General features: G+C 48.6%; 1 protein-coding gene across 1 annotated transcript in view; it reads left to right on the forward strand.

Moving 5' to 3' along the window:
- Window positions 1-18,938, forward strand: part of CLCN1 (chloride voltage-gated channel 1) — a 38,585-nt gene extending 19,647 nt beyond the window's left edge. Inside the window, exons 13-23 of the mRNA XM_052638494.1 lie at window positions 3,478-3,547; window positions 3,728-3,838; window positions 5,721-5,934; window positions 6,193-6,326; window positions 10,111-10,355; window positions 10,646-10,757; window positions 11,093-11,172; window positions 11,415-11,453; window positions 15,776-15,880; window positions 15,978-16,064; window positions 16,581-18,938. Of these exons, the coding sequence (XP_052494454.1) occupies window positions 3,478-3,547; window positions 3,728-3,838; window positions 5,721-5,934; window positions 6,193-6,326; window positions 10,111-10,355; window positions 10,646-10,757; window positions 11,093-11,172; window positions 11,415-11,453; window positions 15,776-15,880; window positions 15,978-16,064; window positions 16,581-16,952 (1,569 nt within the window). The 3' untranslated portion in view covers window positions 16,953-18,938. The remainder of the gene's footprint in view (window positions 1-3,477; window positions 3,548-3,727; window positions 3,839-5,720; window positions 5,935-6,192; window positions 6,327-10,110; window positions 10,356-10,645; window positions 10,758-11,092; window positions 11,173-11,414; window positions 11,454-15,775; window positions 15,881-15,977; window positions 16,065-16,580) is intronic.
- Window positions 18,939-21,004: the final 2,066 nt, after the last annotated feature.

A 21,004-nucleotide genomic window follows, 5' to 3' on the forward strand; every position in this document is an offset into this window, starting at 1 on the left:
CACTGATTTCTTACTTAATTACATCCTCATTAATGTCTACATAAAAGAGAATCAAGAAAAGAAACTCGGGGCTTCCCTGGCAGCTCAGTGATATAGAATCCACCTGCCAATGCTGGAGACACGAGTTTGATCCCTGCTCTGGAAAGATCCCACATGCCTTGGAGCAAATAGGCCCGTGCACCACAACTATTGAGCCTGTGCTCTTGAGCCCGGGAGCTACAGCTACGGAACTCCGAGTGCCCTGGAACCTGTACTCCACAGTGAGAGATGAGAAGCGCGTGCATCACAGCTAGAGGGTAGCCCTCACTTGCCGCAACTAGTGAAAAGCCCGAGCAGCAACAAAGACCCAGCACAGCCAATAAATAAATTATTTTTTTTAAAGAAAAGAAACTCACATTTCTTGGGCTATATTTCAAGCCCAACAGTTTGCAGCAGGCCTGTACTATTCTATAATATTTTAAACATAAAACCATCCGCTGCTATAAATCTACATTACCTCGTTATCACTGCTTCCAGTATCTTTACTCTCCTATCACTGGACATATAACCACATCCTTTTTATTTCCAAAATGTGGACAGTAAAGGTACCTAGCCACATTAAAACATAAAATTGACTGGAACTATTTTTCCAGTCTAATTTGAAATTTAGCCCATGTGGTCTTCTGGCAGTATCTGTGTTCACAGATAGGATTCTCAGTTCAGCTGTTTTGTAATACTGATGAAGGGAATGTCCATCTTCTCAATTTTAAGACATGGAAAGTTATCATCTTGTTGTGAGTCTGGTGTGTCTCTAATGAGCAAGAATATGATTACAACATCTCCATTTCCTTTTTAATGAGTCTAACGTTATTAGCTAGTATCATTGAGTTCTCAGTACAGCCCAAGGCTCTGGAGAATTCTTGCCTAATCTTCCTGTGCTTCCTCCTTGTGAAGCATCTAAATAAAACACAATCTGTGAGAAGGGGTCTCTAGTTTCCCACTTCTCTAGAACTGGGGGCTTAAAATCTTGGGAGTAATTTGTGTTCCAGGTCGCTTGCCCTGCTTCTGGATTTTCCCTTTTGTGTGCTAACAACTCAAAAATTTGCTAGTCTCAAGCATCCACCTCGGTGCTGCAGGAGTTGATAACTTTCAGTGTACTGTGATGCTGAGCCTCTTCTTACGTGTATCTTGGAGGATAATCTAAAGTTCATCCCCTGAAATCAGACCCATCAGCCACCTATTATCTGTATTACGGGAGCTTTCAGATTAACCTGAGCCTACAAAATCCCTTATGTCTTTCATGTACTTATTCCAAAGAGATAGTACAGAATAGTTCAAGAGGTCTCCAAATGTTATGAGTCAGGATCCCTTAAGAAGCTTAAACTATCAGCATCTAGAACTCCGTCTCCAGACAGTCCAATGGGGTAGTCTTCAGTGACGTCTGCTCATCACAGTTCAAACAAGTTCCCCTGCAAGCATTACTGGTGGGTGTTTTAAGCAAATATTAGCTCTGAGAAGCTTTTCTGCTTTGTATGAATACTGTTTGACCAAACTCTTCTTTCTTTCCTTCCTTCCTGTCTACTTAACTTACCTTCCTACCTCCTACCTACCTACCTCCCACCTACCTACATCCTACCTGCATTTACTGAGCACTGTGCTGGTACTGAGAGAAGGCAGAGACAAGGCGAACTTGTTACACACGCAAGGAATTTGCAATCTGCAACCCTCTTCATTTATATATCTAACTCTGCTGTTCTCAACTTTGCTGTTTTAAACAGTTCTGTTCTGACAGTTGGAAATGACAACTCATTCAGGTATTCCTGCCTGGAGAACCCCATGGGCAGAGGGCAATAGTCTACAGGGTGGCAAAGAGTCGGACACGAATGAAGTGACTTAGCATGCACACGTGCATTCTGACACATATGTATTTTGCCTGATCCCAGAGCTTATGGGACAAAGCCTTCTCAGAGCCTTTAACATTCTTTTTTTTAATTTATTTTTAATTGTGGGTAAATTGCTTTACGATGTTGTGTTGATTTTTGCTGTACGTTTATCATTGTCTTCTGAGGTCAGCCCTGGCTCAAGGGAATCTCTCTAAGGTTCAGAAAGTGAGAAACTTTATTTCTCATTAGTTTACAATAAAGTTGGTGCAGTTTTTCATCTTTGTGACCCCATGGGCTATACAGTCCATGAAATTCTCTAGGCCAGAATACTGGAGTAGGTAGCCTTTCCCTTCTCCAGGGGATCTTCCCAACTCAGGGATTGAACCCAGGTCTCCCACATTGCAGGCAGATTCTTTACCAGCTGAGCCACAAGGGAAGCCCTTATTCAGAGCAGAGTAGGCAAAAGAACTGAGAAACAGAATGGGGAAAAGACTAGTGATTGAACTTTTGAAATATCTGTAAAAGAAACAAAAACATGTGACATGATATATAAATTAAGCAACAGGTTTACATATGACTTCCAAAATAAGTAAACCAATCTTAGAAAAAGGTCTCAAACTAATTTGGTAAAAGATGACAGCAGCTAAGGGTCAAAACAAATTACCAGGATAAAAATATGTACAACTGGAAACAGCACCAACTTTATTGTAAACTAATGAGAAATAAAGTTTCTCATTTTCTGAACCTTAGAGAGATTCCCTTGAGCCAGGGCTGACCTCAAAAGACAATAATATACAGCAGAAACCAACACAACATCATAAAGCAATTATACATATTACTTTTGCTAAAATCATCCCAATTCCTTTTGGAATACTATCTTGGCCTTAGAGTTCTTTTCTATGACGCTGGCTGGCTTAGCTGGCTCTCGCAATGTGCTCTTGCAGGTTGGTCCAGACAGATCTGATTTTCTGATCTTTGTTGAAGGTGATTTGATGTTAAAGGAAAATGTTAAAGCAAATGGCTCAGGCAGGGCCATCTTCACTCCAGGCTCCCTTGTGAGGTTTGCCATGTAGATGGCTTTGTAAATGACCTTACTGAAGCTAAGTCAGTCACACAGTAAGTCACTATGACTTGAAGGTGTCTGCCGCTTGGAAATGAGGCTGTTTTTCAGAAACATAGTCTGGCCAGGAAAAGATATCCTCCAGGTTCAAGAGGATATCAGGTTGCTTTGCTGAGGTGACATTTTGGGGTTAAGAGGATACAGTGGGCTAGGACCCTTTGGGGGCAGTGACAGAGGAGTCCCCTGGGGCCCCAATTTTTGTTTTGATTATCTAAAGGCAAATATTGTCACTCCAAGTAGGAGCAGTTTGGGTTAACTGCCTGGAGGAACCTTCTTATAATGTTGTCTTTGGTGATATCTTAGCCTGAGTGCTCCATGCTGTTTTTGGTTCTGGGGGAAGGTGACAGACAAGATAACTTCCAGAGGGATTAGCTCCCCCAGGATTTCTGTACCTCTTGGAACAAGAAGCAGCAAAGAAGGGGGTTGTGAGTGAGTGTGTGTGTGTATGTGTTGGACACAGTCTAGAGGGTGCGCTGACGCCTCTTTTTACCCCAGTTCTGGATGTCCATCGTGGCCACCACCATGCCCATACCCTGCGGAGGCTTCATGCCTGTGTTCGTGCTCGGTAAGTTCTGATGAGAAGCCTGGGACCTTACTGGTGGTTCAGGCTAGGGTACTGCGAAAATAAGGAAAGGCCTGGAATGCTGGGGACTTGTGTTCAGTCTTAGCACCCCAGGAGGCACTGGCTCTTAAAAAATGGAGGATAAAGACCTTGAATCCCTTCCTTCCTTTGGTCTCTCCCTAGGAGCTGCATTCGGAAGGCTAGTAGGAGAGATCATGGCCATGCTTTTCCCAGATGGTATCTTATTTGATGACATCATCTATAAGATCCTACCTGGGGGCTACGCAGTTATTGGTAAGACACATTCCACCCTCCTGTAACCCCGGACACCCGCACTCAGACTCTCCCATGACATCTGCATTCCAAGCTATACAAAACGGTCCTCATTTAATGCTATTTAATTCAACTTTTATTTAAATAATTAGCCCTTGGCTCTGACTCTAATTAGCTGTCATTATACATCTTTGAGCCTCCCTCTTTCTTCACACAGAATAGGGATTTTAGGGATTAAATGAGATAATAAGGATGAGAACACCTAGGATTGGCTCTGAGTGTTTGGTAAGGGCTTTTTCTTTTTCTCCAAAGAATCGTGGAAAGAACAGTGCTTGTGACTGGCTCGAATACGCCTACCCGCTGATGTGCTCATGTTGACGAGTCTTAGGAGCACGTGACTAAGAGCTAAGAAATGTGGGCTCTGGTCTCATCCCCAGCTCTTGTCACTGGATGACCATGGGGCAGATTACCTGCCTTTCTGCACTTTAGTTTCTTTATTCTAAAATGACTTCTGAGATGTCTAACCTTTTGAGAGTCTGAGATTATCTTTTCCCATTATATGTATAGTCCCTTCCACCCAAAAACCATGTCTAACAAAATGACCAGGATATTCTCTAGAATCGTTATGCTTCCTCCCTCCCTCTCCTCTTTACCAAAATCCCATGACATCTAATCCCACACTTCCCTTTGATATAGAACTAATCAGCTTTATAGAACATACGGTGACCTTAGTCGCCCATCACAGTTCTGTACAAAAACTTCTTGCATCTGCTATTATTCCCTATCTTCATGCCTCTCAGATATCCCTTCAACCTCCCTGGTAGACATTTCCCTTAGCATGCATGCATGCTATGTCACTTCAGCCATGTCTGACTCTCTGTGATCCTATGAACTGTAGCCCACCAGGCTCCTCTGTCCATAGGATTCACCAGGCAAGAATACTGGAGTGGGTTGCCATGCCCTCCTCTAGGGGGTCTTTCTGACCCAGGGATCAAACCTATATATTCTGTGATTCTTGCATTGACAGGCAAATTCTTTACCAGTGAGCTACCTGGGAAGCCCATATATATATATGAGCTTATATATTGGAGATATATATATATATATCTCCTGTATTAATGTTCTATAGTATATTGCATGCATTATCCAGTAAAACCATTCCTCCCAATCTTTATCTTTTATGACTTTTTCTTATTCTATTTTCATGTGTGGCTTCCCCAGCATCTTTTCTCATAGCATATCTTCCCATGTTTAAACAAGAAATAAAGTTAATGCACTAGGGACTCTTTGGCTGATGGGAAATCATATCCAAAACCAAGTAAGACAGATTCTTTCTTCAAAGAGCTTATGGAGTCGTAATGTTTTAGACCTGCAAGGGCCTTAGAACTTATCTAATGACCTCTTTCACCTTAGAGATGAGAGCATGGGGTTCCAGAAGGATTAAGTTCTTCTCATACCATTGAGAAATAGAATCAGGATCTCATTGCTCCAAGCCCACAGCATGATTCTTGGGTTTTGAATCCGCTCATAAATTGTTGGCATCAGAACCTGAGGCCCAAAATAAAATGCTGTAAATGGGTTTTTTTAAACGCTCAGTTAAGAGTGATGCAATTGTTTACAAGCAAGGAACAGATAGCACATCACTATATTTTATGAATGAAAATTTGGACACACAAAATTTTTTAAGTTGCCAAAGGTCATAGAATGAGGTCAAAATGATTTTGTAAGAGCTCAGCATTCTAGCCCCTACTTGACACAGGGTCATCTTAGGAGTGCTGGCGCGGCCCGGGGTCACGTCTCCCCGCCCCCCGGGTCCCGCCCGTCACTGCCCATCACGGCCCGCATAGCCCCCACGCCAGGAAAGGCAGCCCTAAGCAGGGTGCACATCTGTTTCCGGTTCCAGGAGCAGCAGCGCTGACTGGCGCGGTGTCCCACACAGTCTCCACGGCCGTGATTTGCTTCGAACTAACGGGTCAGATTGCTCACATCCTACCCATGATGGTGGCTGTTATTTTGGCCAACATGGTGGCTCAGAGCCTGCAGCCCTCCCTTTACGACAGCATCATCCAGGTCAAGAAGCTACCCTACTTGCCTGACCTTGGTTGGAACCAGCTCAGGTCAGGGGCACCAGCTGGAATTAGTTCAGATCTGATGGGGTGGGGGTGGGAGGTTCTGAGACTGAGAATGAGGTTAGGGTTGATGTCTGGATCCACTGCCTTTTTTTTTGTTTTACTTATTTTTATATTCTCGTGTACTTACTAATTTTATGAGTGATCAAATGCATGGTGAAAACCTCACGGGAGGAGTGGAAGGGACAGCCAAGGGACAGGCACATATGGTGGGGCTAACCTCCCCGGTGCTTTCTCCCTCCATAGCAAATTTACAATCTTTGTTGAGGACATCATGGTACGGGATGTGAAGTTTGTTTCAGCTTCCTGCACATACGAGGAGTTGCGAAACCTGCTCCAGACCACCACAGTCAAGACTCTACCACTGGTTGAATCGAAAGGTCAGTGGGAGGGAAGGAAGCAGATTCATGGGCTAGTGACCTGAACAAAGGCGCCACAGAAGTGCAGGCAGTACTGGGGTGAGCGCTTGTCTGTAGGGGCCACCCAGTCTACAGGTCACCCTGCTGTAGACCTCTGCTAAGGCCTCTGCTCCTTAGCAAACATGATCGATCATCTTCAAGAAAGGAAAAGCACAAGCACAGGAAGACAGTTAAAAATCCAGAGAAAGAAATACAGTTGATTCTCATTATTCCTTGTACTTATGTTCTAAAAACTTGCCATGAACACTGAATTAGGGATACTGTAATCATGAACTTTGTGGCTCAGCTAGCAAAGAATCTGTCCACAATGTGGGAGACCTGAGCTCGATCCCTGGGTTGGGAAGATCCCCTGGAGAAGAGAGAGGCTACCCACTCCAGTGCTCTATGGAGAATTCCAAGGACTATAATCCATCGGGTCGCAAACAGCTGGACACAGCTGAGCGACTTTCACTTCACTAAACCATTGCTCCCAAAGGAAATTCAAGGTGAAGTTCCTGAAATTCAAGGTGAAGTTCCTGCAAGCCTCTGGTCACATTTTCTTCAAGTAGTCAAAGCAGCAGAGAAGGCAATGGCAACCCAGTCTGGAAAATCCCATGGATGGAGGAGCCTGATAGGCTGCAGTCCATGGGGTCGCTAAGAGTTGGACACAACTGAGGGACTTCACTTTCACTTTTCACTTTCATGCATTGCAGAAGGAAATGGCAACCCACTCCAGTGTTCTTGCCTGGAGAAACCCAGGGACGGCGGAGCCTGGTGGGCTGCTGTCTATGGGGTCACACAGAGTCGGACATGACTGAAGCAACTTCGCAGCAGCAGCAGTCAAAGAAGCATACACTTGTCTTAAATGGGTTTTTCCTTGTGTGCGTGCTAAGTTGCTTCAGTCATGTCTGACTCTTTGTGACCTTGTTGACTGTAGCCCGCCAGGCTCCTCTGTCCATGGGATTCTCCAGGCAAGAATACTGGAGTGGGTTTCCATGCCCTCCTCTAGGGGATCTTCCTGACCCAGGGATTGAACCCATGTCTCTTACGTCTCCTGCATTGGCAGGCGAGTTCTTTACCACTAGTGCCACCTGGGAAGCCCTGTGCTTCTCGTTAAAGACAGCTTATTTAATATCTGTTGTTAATTCATTAACTTGGAACTCACCACAACCAATAGCATGATAGCTCATGGCTAAATAAAGCTTATCTAACACATGTATTTTCTCCATAAGGCACATCAAAGCCTTCTTGCTTGGGGGCAATTGTAAACAACAAAATCACCATCATGAAACAAAAAAATACAAAATCATGACATTCAATGGATCACGAAAGGAACATTTGTTTATAATATGAAGCTAGGAAAAAAAAAAAGGTGGTGTATCACTCTGTTCAGACTCAACTGGGAACATGTGCATGGGGCAGCTCAGATCTTTTGCTGCTTTACATGTGCCTGTGAATGATGGGGAAAGCACAGCATGTATTGATTTTGGGTTACAAATATACTCAAGCCAGTGGGGGAATTCACAAATAAGTAACGGTAGGGGTTTAGTTGCTAAATCGTGTCTGGCTCTTGCAACCTCATAGGCTGGAGCTCACCAGACTCCTCTGTCCCTGGGATTCTCCAGGCAAGAGTACTGGAGTGGGTTGCCATTTCCTTCTCCAGGGAATCTTCCTGACCCAGGGATTGAACCTGGGTCTCCTGCACTGTAGGTGGATCGTTTACTGACTGAGCCTTCAGGGAAGCCTTCACAGATAGGGAATCTGTGAATAATGAGGCTCCGCTATAAATCTTACACCCCCTGAGGTGGCTCTCTTTGCCCCATAGCTAAATGACAGCTGTTCCTTAATACCCAATTTAAGGAGCAGATGAGACTGTTCCATGCGAAGGAGTAAACGTCTTTGATAAGTAGTGATTTCACCTCCTTCACCATCCTTTCTGCCCACCTCTGACACTTAATCTTGCTTCGTATTACTTCTTATTGTGGTTTCTATATCCTTATCTTCCTCACTAGATTCGGTATCCTTTTAGAGCTGAGACTATAACATCTGTCTCCCTCAGACTTCTTCCTTATAGGTATTTACCAGATATTAAATAAATAGTTGTCTAATGTTTGAATTAGTGTGATGGAATCATAGGGCCGTTTGAAGCCATTTGAATTGTTAGTTCTAATTTCAGATGATTAGAATATCCAAATTACCTTAGTTTTAATATTTTCCCAAATCCCAAATACCTTTCAGCGGCCTCTAAAGCAGTGTTGGAACAGGGGAACGGCTGATGGGTTGCAGGGTTTTAATAGTAATGACTAATTCTTAACAGTGGTAAAGAACCTGCCTGCCAATGCAGGAGACATAAGAGATGCAGGTTCTATCCCTGGGTCAGGAAGAACCCCTGGAGGAGGGCATGGCAACCCACTCCATTATTCTCGTCTGGAGAATTCCATGGACAGAAGAGCCTGGCAGACTACAGTCCTTAGGATCTCGCAGTCAGACAGGACTGAAACGACTTAGCACAGCACACAGCACAAGACCTGACAGTAAGATTTATCTCAAAACACTGCCTTAATCTTGGGCTTCTAAGATAGTGCTAGTGGTAAAGAACTTGCCTGCCAGTGCAGGAGATGTAAGAGACAGGGGGTCTATCGGAGAGATGTGGGTTTGATCCCTGGGTCAGGAAGGTGCCCTGGAGGAGAGCATGGCAACCCACTCCAGTATCCTTGCTTCGGAAATCCCATGGTTAGAGGATCTTGGCAGGCTACAGTCCATAGGGCTGCAAAGAGTCTGAAGTGACTTAGCAAGCATACAATCTTATGGCCTTAGAACACAATGAAAATGTTAATGATAGTAATGGAATTCTAATAAATATTAAAGAACTTTTCCTGGAAAAGGAAGCATTATGTCTATGCCTAGAAGGACCCAGAGAATTTTAGTGATTAAACATCAGATATCCTTGTAGCCCTTTTTCAAAGTATTGGGTTGACCAAAAAGTTCATTTGGGTTTTTCCATAAGATGGTATGGGCTTCCCCAGTGGCTCAGATGGTAAAGAATCCGCCTGCAATGCGGGAGGCCTGGGTTCAATCCCTGGGTCAGGAAGATCCCCTAGAGGAGGGCATGGAAACCCACTCCAGTATTCTCGCCTGGAGACTCCCATGGACAGAGGAGCCTGGCGGGCTACAGTCCATGAGGTCACAAAGAGTCAGACACGACTGAGCAACTAAGCATAGCACATAGCACATAAGATGATACAGGAAACCCAAACAAACTTTTTGACCAGCCCAATATCGTCCCATCTCAGTGTGAATGGCTTTTAATGTGTCTTCTTTTGAGACAGGGTTGGTGAGGCTATTTTAATACCCAGTTCACCTGTTTGCAAACTGTCTATGTAAAGGCTCATCAAAATAAGTACAAATTAGCATCAGTTAATGTACTCTCATGGAGAAGGAAATAACAACCCACTCCATTATTCTTGCCTGGGAAATCCCACAGACAGGGGAGCCTGGTGGGCTATAGTCCATGGGGTCCCAAAGAGTCGGACACGACTGAGCGACTAAACAGCAATAATATACTCTCAGTTGGGTCCCTAAGTGCTAAATGGGTGAAATAAAAAGGACTGAATGAGGTCAGTCCTGAAAGACTTTGAAAATGAGTTTTTAGGAAGAGAGGGTAACAGCTGAAAAGAGCTGGGCTGAGTCCCTGACTCCATCCTTCGGAGAGACGGGCCGACGGGGTGATCGAGCTGCCCTCAGGCCAAGCCTGGGTCTCCCCCAGATTCAATGATCCTGCTGGGCTCCGTGGAGCGGTCAGAACTTCAGTCCCTCCTGCAGCGTCACCTGTGTACCGAGCGGAGGCTGCGGTTGGCCCAGGACATGGCGAGGAAGCTGTCCGAGCTGCCCTTCGACGGGAAGGTGCGGCCAGCGGGGGTAGGGCGCTCTGGTGTCTGGCCCCAGGGTCGACCCGAGTCCTTTGCCTTTGTGGATGAAGATGAAGATGAGGATCTCTATGGGAAGCCCGAGGTAAGCAGGCTGGGAAGGGTCAGGGGAGCGGGACAGATGGGGCAAAGGGAAAACAGGAAGAGAGAGGATTGATGCTGATCATTGACAAAGTCTAAGAGATCAGTGCCCCTGCGTCCAGGGACTGAAGGAGATGAGGCTGCAAATTTTGGAGTCACGGAAACCAAAGAGCTTTGAGGACTTCTGAACTGGAAAGAACAAGGGTGTTAGATAGGTTTCCCAAGACACCAGCTGGTACAGGCAGGACGAGGTAGCCTCTTCTCTAGGACTGAAATTTTTACTTTTCTCTACAGATGCCTCCTCTTCATCCTCCTCACCCCCTTCCTACTGATCCACTGCCCCCCGAAGAGCCCAATGGGCCCCTGCCCAGCCACAAACAGCAGCTGGAAGCACTGGAATCTACAGGTAAAGATTCTCCCATCATGCACCTCACCCTTGCCTCACACCTTGTGGGTTGTCTCTGCATGCTCCTCAACCTAAGGGCTGCTATTATGAGGAGGGATTAGGCCAGGGGGTGGTGGGAAGGGATTTCTGTTCTTTGAGTCCAATGTTACGGTCCCAAAGTGGGGGGGCAAGGGCTGGATGATGAGAGTGGGAGAGGGGAGGTCCTATGGAGGTGAGGCACCTAGAAACGCTGATCTGTTGTGACAAAGTATCAGGACTGCTTGGGGCCCCTAACCCTTTCCTCCCAGGATGACGTTGCTTTGTCTCCATTTCCATCCGCTCACCACTCCTCTCAGGTCCAAGACCCTCCATCTTTCGGTCCCTGCTTCACTGCTTGCTAGGCAGAGCTCGCCCCAAAAAGAAGAAAATGACCCAGGTGAGAGAAGATGTGTTGGAGTCAGCAAGGGGGAGTCTGGGAAAGGGAACTTGTCTTTGAGGAGTGAGAAACCCATGATCCTGAAGGTGGGAGGGAAGAGGTCCCACTAGGGAGGAGAAGCTTCATCATATAGAAGGGATGATAGGATGGAAAGAGGCATCGGTGGCCGGCCAGGGAGAAGTGGTTATGGTTCCACGAGGAAGAAAAGGGCAGGAACTTGGACCTATGTCTTTCTTCTCTAGGATTCAACGGATTTAGTGGATAACATGTCTCCTGAAGAGGTAAGTAAAGGAAACAGGAAGCTGGGGTGAATCATTTTTCTGTTTTATTTGGTTTTGCCGGCTGTGCTGTGTGACATGCAGAAATCTTAGTTCCTTGACCCAGGGACAGAACTCATGCCACCTGCATTGGAAGCGTGTAGTCTTAACCACTGGACCAGGGAGTTCCCTGTCTTGTTAAGTGAAGATATTGCTCTTTTTTTTTTTCAATCTTCTTCATTGTGTTGTTGTAAGAATAAGATATGAAGCTAGGCAGAAGAACACTTTGAGAGGTTGTTAGTGAGGTCTGATTATGGAGTGGTGCTGGGCACATTGCTTGGGGGTGGGGAAGCATGGCAGTGTCCTCATGGGGACCAGTGTCATTTCAGTAGAAGGAGGTTTTGAGCCTCTGTGTGTAGATGGGCCAATGGTGATAGGATGAGCCTTCGGGCTTTGAGACATTAGGGGTATTCTGGACCAGGCAGACGCTATGTGGGAAGGTTGACATTTACCTGCAGGAAAATGGCTTCCAACTTTTATACAAACGGAGGTGGAAGAACGGCATCAAAACTGAAATGGAGAAATCAGTGCCTGGTGAGGTTACTATGCTAGGTTGATCTGGGCCCTAAGACAGTGGACAATGGGAAGATTCCAGGAGGCGAGACTGGGAAGAAGCACAGACTGAGGGCAAATACTGACAGTGGTGCCTTCTTGGGACAAATGCCTATTTGCACAGAGAGGTGGCTGTTGAGTCCATGAGAGAGAAAATCAAGCACTGGGTGGAGCAGGTTGTGCTGAGTGACCAGAACATGGCGCAGGGAACAGATTGGGAACACACGTCTGAGCTGTGCAGATCAGAACTACCCTGGGGTGTGGAGAGGCACCAATAAAATCCATTAGCAACCATGCCATTTAGTAAAAGAGCAGGCAAGCTTGCTGCAAAGGCTGAAAGGTAGAGCTTTAAAAGTATGTGGCTGAAATATCAGACATTTTACCTTTCACAACTATGTAAGCCAATTCCCTAATTCCTACTCACCCATCCACCCCGCTCTCTCTCTTTTAAATTTGACGTTGCCAATGGCTGAACATTTTGAATGTACTAAAAAGCCACTTAATTGTACTCTTAAAATGGTTCAAATGGTAATTTTCATGGGAAATTTATCTCGATATTAAAATATAAAATTAGATATGTAAAACGAGCAAACAACAAAAAAGTATGTAGCTGATAAAATACCATAATGTATATTATCTTCAAAGAAACATCTACTGGATGTCCAGAATGTATGCATCCATGTGTGCTTATTTGCTCAGTTGTGTCTGACTCTTTGGAACTCTATGGACTGTAGCCCACCAGACTCCTCTCTCCATGGGATTTTCAAGGCAAGAATGCTGGAGGGGACTGCCATTTCTTCCTCCAGGGGATCTTCCCGACCCAGGGATCAACCTGAGTCTCCTGAATCTCCTGTATTCCTTACCATTGAACCACCTGGAAAATCCCATCCAGAATATATATGTGCTAAAAATTAAAAGTACTCAAGATTGGAGGAGAGAGTGGTTAGTGACAGGAGAGAAAGGCAGGTCTTCCCCTTCTCCCCTTGACACCCCTCAAGACACACAACATTTCTGGATAAATGACCTGAAAAATCAAATGGATAATCACAGACGAAAAAAACTGAACTATTCCTTTTACCCACAAGCAGGAATCAGATGGTTCATAACTACAATGAAGGAGTGCTTTACTAGGCTGCTGAAACCAATAATAATTTTTGTTTTTAATGCACCAAAGAAAGCCAGCTAGTTGATCAGTGAGGTTATTTAATAACCACAGGAACTAAAGTGCAACTAGGGATAAAAAGAAGATAGATGATACATTTTTAGCTGATATCTGTCTCCGGGAAGACTTTAAGCTGCTCTCAACACCCATGGGACCCACCATGAGTCTTTCGAAGGATAAGATACAATAGGAGTCAAACTTCAGGGTATTTTGAACAGCGTTTTCAGGCTGGATTCAGATGACACCCTTGACAATATCAAGATGACACCTTTGGGAACAGTCAAAGAATTCAATTCTAGGTCACCAGAAGTCTTTGCTATGACTTATCTAATTCCACCGCTCTGTTAGGAATATACACCCATTAGAGCCCCGGTTTGTAACTGATACTGAGCTTTTTAAAGTCATGGATCACGTCAAACCTAGAGCAGATGAAAACTGGGGTTCCTGGGACATGATGGGCAGTCAAGGTCTGTGTAATCTTAAGCATTTAAGGACAAACACTTACGCACTCTGTTCCTCTGTTTTTCCTCATCTGTAAAATAGAGATAACCATAGGGCAGAGTGAAGCAATTAGCATAATGCTTGATGCAGAGAAGTGCTTGGTGCATGTACACAGTAAATGGTTCTGCTACTGTTGTTCCCTGAGGACAGGGAAAATGGAACCAAGAAGGCCAGGAATGATCAGAGCACACTGCAGGGGGGCAGGGCCAACAAAACCAGCATCGGCAAGGGTCTCGCTCCCTGTCATATAAGTAAACCTTGTCTGCAACATACCTGCTAAGTGGTCATCCATCCTGGGCTGTGAGTGCTGCCCAGCTTTGGGTGGACCTTTAGTCAGGCAAGGTGAAAGTTTGGAAGAGGTGTGATTGTAGTCAGGAAAAAGCAGGATGGGACAGATGGGGAGAGCGCAACCCTGTGGACCAAACACTGGACAGGAGAACTGGGGCATGACCTTCAGTGACGTCCTCTGAAGCTTAAGACGTGTAGATCTGAGCAAACTGAAAAAGAAAGTAGACCCTCATTCAGAGGTTGTTGTTCAGTCACTCAGTTGTGTCCAGCTCTTTGCGATCCCATGGACAGCAGCATGCCAGGCTTCCTTGTCCTTCACCATCTCCTGGAGCTTGCTCAAACTCATGTCCATTGAGCCAGTGATGCCATCCAACCATCTCATTCTCTGTCATCCCCTTCTCGTCCTGCCTTCAATCTTTCCCAGCATCAAGGTCTTTTCCAATGAGACGGCTCTTGACATCAGGTGGGCAACGTACTGGAGCTTCAGCTTCAGCATCAGTCCTTCCAGGGAATATTCAGAGTTGACTTCTTTTAGGATTGACTGGTTTGATCTCTTTTGTGTCCAAGAGACTCCTGAAAGTTTTCTCTAGCACATTAGGAGGGGACTGAGAAGAGGTTATAGAAAATTTAAAATTCGTTTATGAGAGCCACAGTGATACTGGGTTATTTGGAACCTTGGGGATTTGGGCATGCAAACCTAAAATCCAAAGCACAGTTGGACTTTTGCCTATTGCTTTGGTCCCAGACAAAGCAATACAATGTAGAACAAACCAACCAAACACACACACAAAAGCGGCTTGTTTGAGTCAACAAAGTGCCATGTGACCCAGAACTGCTCTTTAAATCCAATAAAGTTTCTCCAAGATCTGATTTGTAAAAGGTCAGCCTGCAGGTTTCTTCATGACACACAGGGATGGACGCCTCACAGCACTCTGGAGGAGTTCAGTCCAGAGCTAAGGCAAGTCTAAGATGGAGCAAGACCCATGCTGGTTCTCCCAGAGTTTGCTCAGGCTCATGTCCATTGAGTCAATGATGCCATCCAACCATCTCATCCTCTGTTGCCCCCTTCTCCTGCCTTCTATCTTTCCCAGCATCTTTTCCAAGGAGTTGGCTCTTTGCATCAGGTAGCCAAAACATTGGAGCGTCAGCATCCGTCCTTTCAGTGAATATTCAGGGTTGATTTCCTTTAAGACTGACTGGTTTGATCTCTTTGTAGTGCAGTGGACTCTCAAGAGTCTTCTCCAGCACCACAGTTCAAAAGCATCAGTTCTTTGGTGCTCAGCCTTCTCGATGGTCCAGCTCTCACAGCCGTATGTGACTACTGGAAAAACCATAGCTTTGACTAGATGGACTTTGTTGACAAAGGGATGGCTCTGCTTTTTGATATGCTGTTTAGGTTTGTCATACCTTTTCTTGTAAGGAGTAAGTGTCTTTTAATTTCATGGCTGCAGTCACTGTCCTCAGTGATTTTGGAGCCCAAGAAAATTACAGGAGTAGTAGAAAACAAGACTGGAAAGTTGGATGGGGAGTAGCAAGCGTTTGGAGCACCAGGAAGAAGGGGGCGTGTTTTGAGCACCTGAAGCTGAAGGTTGATTTGAGGCTGGAGGAGGGAGGAGAATATGTTGGGGCAAAGGGAGGCAGGCCAGCGACCTGGATGAGTTGTGACTGATAGTTTCACAGCCTATTTCAGGTTTCTGGGCCAGGGATTGGAGGGCAGTTTGGGTTCAAGGATCCGGGGTTTAAGGGGGCTCCAATATTGGGTGACGGCTCTCCTCTCTGGCAGATTGAGGCCTGGGAGCAGGAGCAGCTGGGCCAGCCTGTCTGTTTTGACTCTTGCTGTATTGACCAGTCCCCCTTCCAGCTGGTGGAGCAGACGACTCTGCACAAGGCAAGTCCTCGCCCACCACCCACCCAGCAGGGCTTCCGGGAGGATCGGAAGGAGCGGGGCCGCCATGCTGACCTTACCTACCACTCTGTACTCGCAGACCCACACCCTCTTCTCCCTCCTGGGCCTCCACCTTGCTTACGTGACCAGCATGGGGAAGCTGAGGGGCGTGCTGGCCCTGGAGGAGGTAAGAGCGACGTGTCCCCACATTGGAGCAGCAGTGGGAGGAAGGGGTGAGGTGGGGAGGCGCTGGTTCTAGCATCCAGGAGGTGCTCTGGGTTTCCCACCTATTTCTCACGCAGAGACTGGAGGGGGTCGGGGGTGGCAGACCCCTGATCTTCTCAGGATGGCATGGGCTTGGAATGGGGGTGCAGGGCCTGAGTCACGGTCTCATGGGGGTGCCGCTGTGGAGGGGCATGGAAAGAGCAGGTAGATGGGACGTGGCTGAAGGCAGCCTGAGGGTTGGGGACCAGGCGAAAGAGATCCTGGGTCAGGGCTCTTGAGATTTCACCGCTCTGCAGGTGAGGCTCTTTGTCCATCATGCCCCCGTTTTCCTTTTTCTGCCTTCCCCCTTCGATTCATCCCTGCCCGGCCATATCTTTCCCATTCCTTTTCCTTTGATTGTCCGTTTCTCCGCTGCTCCTGTCTTGTCTTCTTTCCTTTCCTGTGTCTTACCCTCTCTCCCCTTCCCTGTGCTCCTCAGCTGCAGAAGGCCATTGAGGGACACACCAAGTCTGGGGTGCAGCTCCGCCCGCCTCTTGCCAGCTTCCGGAGTACAACTTCCACTCGGAAGAACACCGGGGTCCTGCTCCCTCCTGCAGAGGGCTGGAGCCTGCCTGAGGAAGGAGCTGGGGCCACTGGGGCAGGGGACATGACCCCTGCCTCCCCAGAGACCCCCATGCCATCCCCCTTCCCGGAGCGCCCCCTCTCCCAGGCTCCAGCCAAGGCAGAGAGCGAGCTGGAGGAGCTGGAGCTGGTGGAGGGGCCGGGGCCTGAGGAGGAGCTGGCCGATATCCTTCAGGGCCCCAGTCTGCGCTCCACGGATGAGGAGGATGGGGACGAACTGGTCCTTTGACTACCTCCCTGGCCTCCTCACAAAGACTGTCCAGGGACCCAGGAGAGAGTGCACAGGGTGCACGGTGTGGGAGAGTGTGCTTCCTAAAGCTGGTGGGGATCACATCAATACACGGCCTCTCCTGGGAGTTTTTTAAAATGTGATCCTTGGAGGAGGAACTGGAATTTGGGCAGGAGGTAGCCTTGGTCAGTCATTTGGGCCATGCCCTCCCCTCCCCAGATAGGCGGGAGGGGATCTGTGTGAAGGGCCCCTGATATGCCATGGGCTTCCTGAGTTTGCCCGTGTGTGGGTGGAGAATACCTGCCTCTCCCATGCATCCCCCACAACCCGCCCTCCCCGAGAAGGCGCCCCCCACTGTTCTTGTCCCAGTGACTTCCCGGCCTTGCACATCCTCCCATCAGTTCTCCAGGGGGTGAGTTAAGGGAGACCCAAGATGACTGTGGTCCTGCCAATGCCATGTTGGAGGAGGAAACGGGACCACCTCATGGCCTCATGGCCTCATGGCCCCCGAATGTACTTGCAAACTGTCCACAGCGCCTTCTCTCAGAGCCCTCCACCCTGTCCTCCACTTGCCCACAGCCACTCCCTGAAATTTGCCTCCAGACTCCATTCTGGCTCCTACTAGAAAGTGAAGTTGCTCAGTTGTGTCTGACTCTTTGCAACCCCATGGACTGTAGCCTACCAGGCTCCTCCGTCCATGGAATTTTCCAGGTGAGAGTACCGGAGTAGGTTGCCATTTCCTTCTCCAGGGGATCTTCCCCACCCAGGGATCAAACCTGGGTCTCCCACATTGCAGGCAGCCGCTTTACCATCTGAGCTCCCAGAGTCTGGCCTCAATTCTTCGGGCGGGAAAAGGCCATTCCTACTTCCCCCTCTGTCCTCCATTTAGGCAGTGAGACATGTATGCAGAGCCTATTGGGGGAAAGAGCCTAGAAGAGGGATGGTCACGGGAAGGCTCTGTGTGGAAGGGGTAGTACTTTATGGCTCAACAGTCACGCAGCCCTAATGGATTTATTTTACTCCCTCTGGCATCTCGCATTACAGCTTCCTCACCCTCCGGTTTCCAGGTCACTCTGTCTCCCACTGTCGTCCTTGATCTGTCCTGCCCAAGGGTCAGCTCTGTCCTTGAGCTGATCTAGCCAGGGCTTCTCCTGCCCAGAACCGAGGCTCAGGGCAGCTGGGCCACTGGTTCACCCCTACACATCTTCAGGGCTGGTCCTTTGTATTCCTCTCCTAGAGATTCAGTGTTGCAATGGCCCAGCTCTTTGATGCCTCCTGCACTTGGGAAGTCAGAGACCCTTATCCTCTCCAAGCCGGTGACAGGGAGCCTGCCATTACCCTGCCTTCTCTACAAGTGGTCCCAGGTGCTCCTGATCCCATCCCTAAGGCTTTTGTCCCTCCCTTCTTTTCAATTCAGCCGCTCAGTCATGTCGGACCCTTTCCGACCCCATGGACTGCAGCACGCCAAGCTTCCCTGTCCATCACCAACTCCCAGAGCCTACTTTTATGCCTCTTTTAATTCCCATCCTGGGAATTATCCTGTGCCCATCCCTGGCATCCTCCTCCTTCCCGCCCCATGCCCAGCCTCCACCGCCCCCCAAATAAGACACTCATAGCCGAAGGTGCCACCACAGTGTTTAGTGCCATTGAACACAGCCTGCAACCGTCTCCAACAGTACACCCCTTCCGCCTCCCCAGGGCCAAGAGAGAGAGGCTGCAGCCTGGGGAGGGGGCCTCGCAGTGGGCCCTGGAGCCCCTGCTCCTGTGTATATAATCTATAGTATTTATATATATATTTATATATAATTCTCTCTGTAATATATGTCATAGAATCTCTCTTGGGCCTGGGGTGGAAATGTCACATTAAGAAAACATGCTAAGACTGGCCATAAAAATGGATATTTCCCAGACCTGGAAGACGGAGTATGGGATGTACAGGTCGGGGCGCAAGGAGAGGTAATAACTCATTCACCAAGTTTCCCTCCTTAAGAGGAAGGTGTGTGGGGGGTGGGGGGGCGATGGGGGGAGGGGAGGAATGGAAGATTGCGATTTTCCTTAAATAAAGTGAATTGAAAATGAAAGTGCACCCCCCCCACCAGAAGAAAATAATTTAGCAAGAGCAGTTTCATTCACAATGATATAAAAACAGCCCCGTTCTGGGGGCTGTCCTAAAACGTGCTGCACAGCCTTTAACCCCAAAGAAAAAGCAACCCTCCCCCACCCCCAGCAGCCTCTTCTGGCACATGCCCCTCCCCTCCCCCTAAAATAGGCTACAAGCAAACCCCATGCATCCTAGCCTCCAGCACCAGAGAGGCAGTCCCTCCCTTGGAAGAGTCTTAAGAGGGTCCCAGGCCAGCTCCTCGGGTCTTCTGCCTCTTCAGAGCGGAGGGGAGCTGCTTGCAAAGTGCAGACCCCTCCCCACCTGACCTCTGGTCTGCAGCGTTGCCAACGCCCCGCAGAGGCTGAGCCCCAGCTCACGCTCACATGCTCACATCTGAACTCTGCTAGAGTCCTTCAGAGTTTTAGCCATCTTTTGGCAGGACTGGCAGGGACCGCTGGGCTTCCTCAGGGAAGGAGGAAGGCGAGAACGCTGCTTTAGATGACCTTTCCTGACTCCACAGGGCCCTGAGCGGAAAAGGAAGTGTTGATGAATGAATCCGCTCCCTGGACTGGATGTCCCCTGCGGTCTGGGGGTGGAAGATGGGGCACGAAGCGGGTGAGAGTAATGAGAGAAGGATGATGCCTTAGAGAGAGGGCAGGGTGCACAAGGTGAGGAAACAGGGACCCCTTGAGAGGAGACCGTGACCCTCAAAACCCCAAGGACCTGCAGCAGTAGGGGCAGGGTGGGGCCAGCAATGTCCGGTCACATGATCACACACAACCCGTAACCGCTTTGGATGAGGTGAGCTCACCTACCTGGGCTCACCCTGCCCACCCGTTTCCTCCCAGAACCACGACCTCGGAGGGTGGCCATCCTCCTCTCCCCCAGAAGACGTGGGACGTGGCCTCGGTTGCATTTCAGAGGCACGTGTGTATGACAGTGGGGGCTTGATGGGGGGCAGGGTCATACATGGACAGAACCACCCCAGCGCTCAGCCTCCTCATTCTGCAGCCGGGGCCGGGGTGGCTCTCCACTCTACCCTTCAACCCAGCCCCCTGCCATCAGGCTCTGTGACAGAAGTCCTGGGGCTTCACCGGCTGCCCAGAGGTTCCCCCCACCCCACCCCCCACCCTAGAATGGCGAGTCCGTGTGGGAGGGCAAGCAGTTTCAGGGGCTTATGCCTCATTGTAAACCATCCTGGAAGGAAGAATACCTCATCCTCCTCTCTTCCTCTTCAGGTCTGGGGCGGGAGGGGGGACACCTGTGAGGTCCTCCCAGGAGTCCTGGGAGGAGATGAGGAGGGGCAAAGGGGGCCAAGCACCCTTGCTGCTCCTCAACCAACACCAACCCCCTCCCCTGCCCCAATCCGGGGGGTGCCTGACAGCACCAGACCCCTCCCTCCACCCCCACTCAACCCTGAGTCCCCAAGAAGTTATAAAAATGTAGAAAAGGCAAAGAGAAAAGTGTAAACAGCTCCAGAGAATTAGGGCTGGATGGAGGGAGGCAGCTTCATGCTTCCTGTCTGGCCAGGACGCCAGCATTCCGAGTCTCCCCTGGGAGGGGTGGGCTGGGGCTCCCAGAGCAGGGGATGTTAGAAGGCAGAAAAAGGGAAGAGGAGCTGGAGCAGCCAGCCCTGGTGGGGGTCCTTTCCCAGGCCCTTGGGGTCCTCTGTTCATCCACTGGATATACTCAAGATTTCAAAGCACGTGGCCTGTGTTTGTCCCTGGTCTCACCAATGACCACCGGGCCCCTGTGCGTCCCAGCTGCCATGTCCACCTCCTCCACGACCCCTCATCTCAGAAGCCAAGTTACCTCTGAGGGTAGAGACTCCACCCTCCCAGGGGACGTGGTCTGTACGTTGCTTCCCCCAGCCCCGGGTCCATCTAATCACATCCAACAGCCCCGCAGGTCCGTGCCTCATAGGAGGGCTGAGCCTGGGCCACAGCCAGAG

This window comes from Budorcas taxicolor, chromosome 4 (genome assembly GCF_023091745.1).
Source record: "Budorcas taxicolor isolate Tak-1 chromosome 4, Takin1.1, whole genome shotgun sequence".
Taxonomy (NCBI): Eukaryota; Metazoa; Chordata; class Mammalia; order Artiodactyla; family Bovidae; genus Budorcas; species Budorcas taxicolor.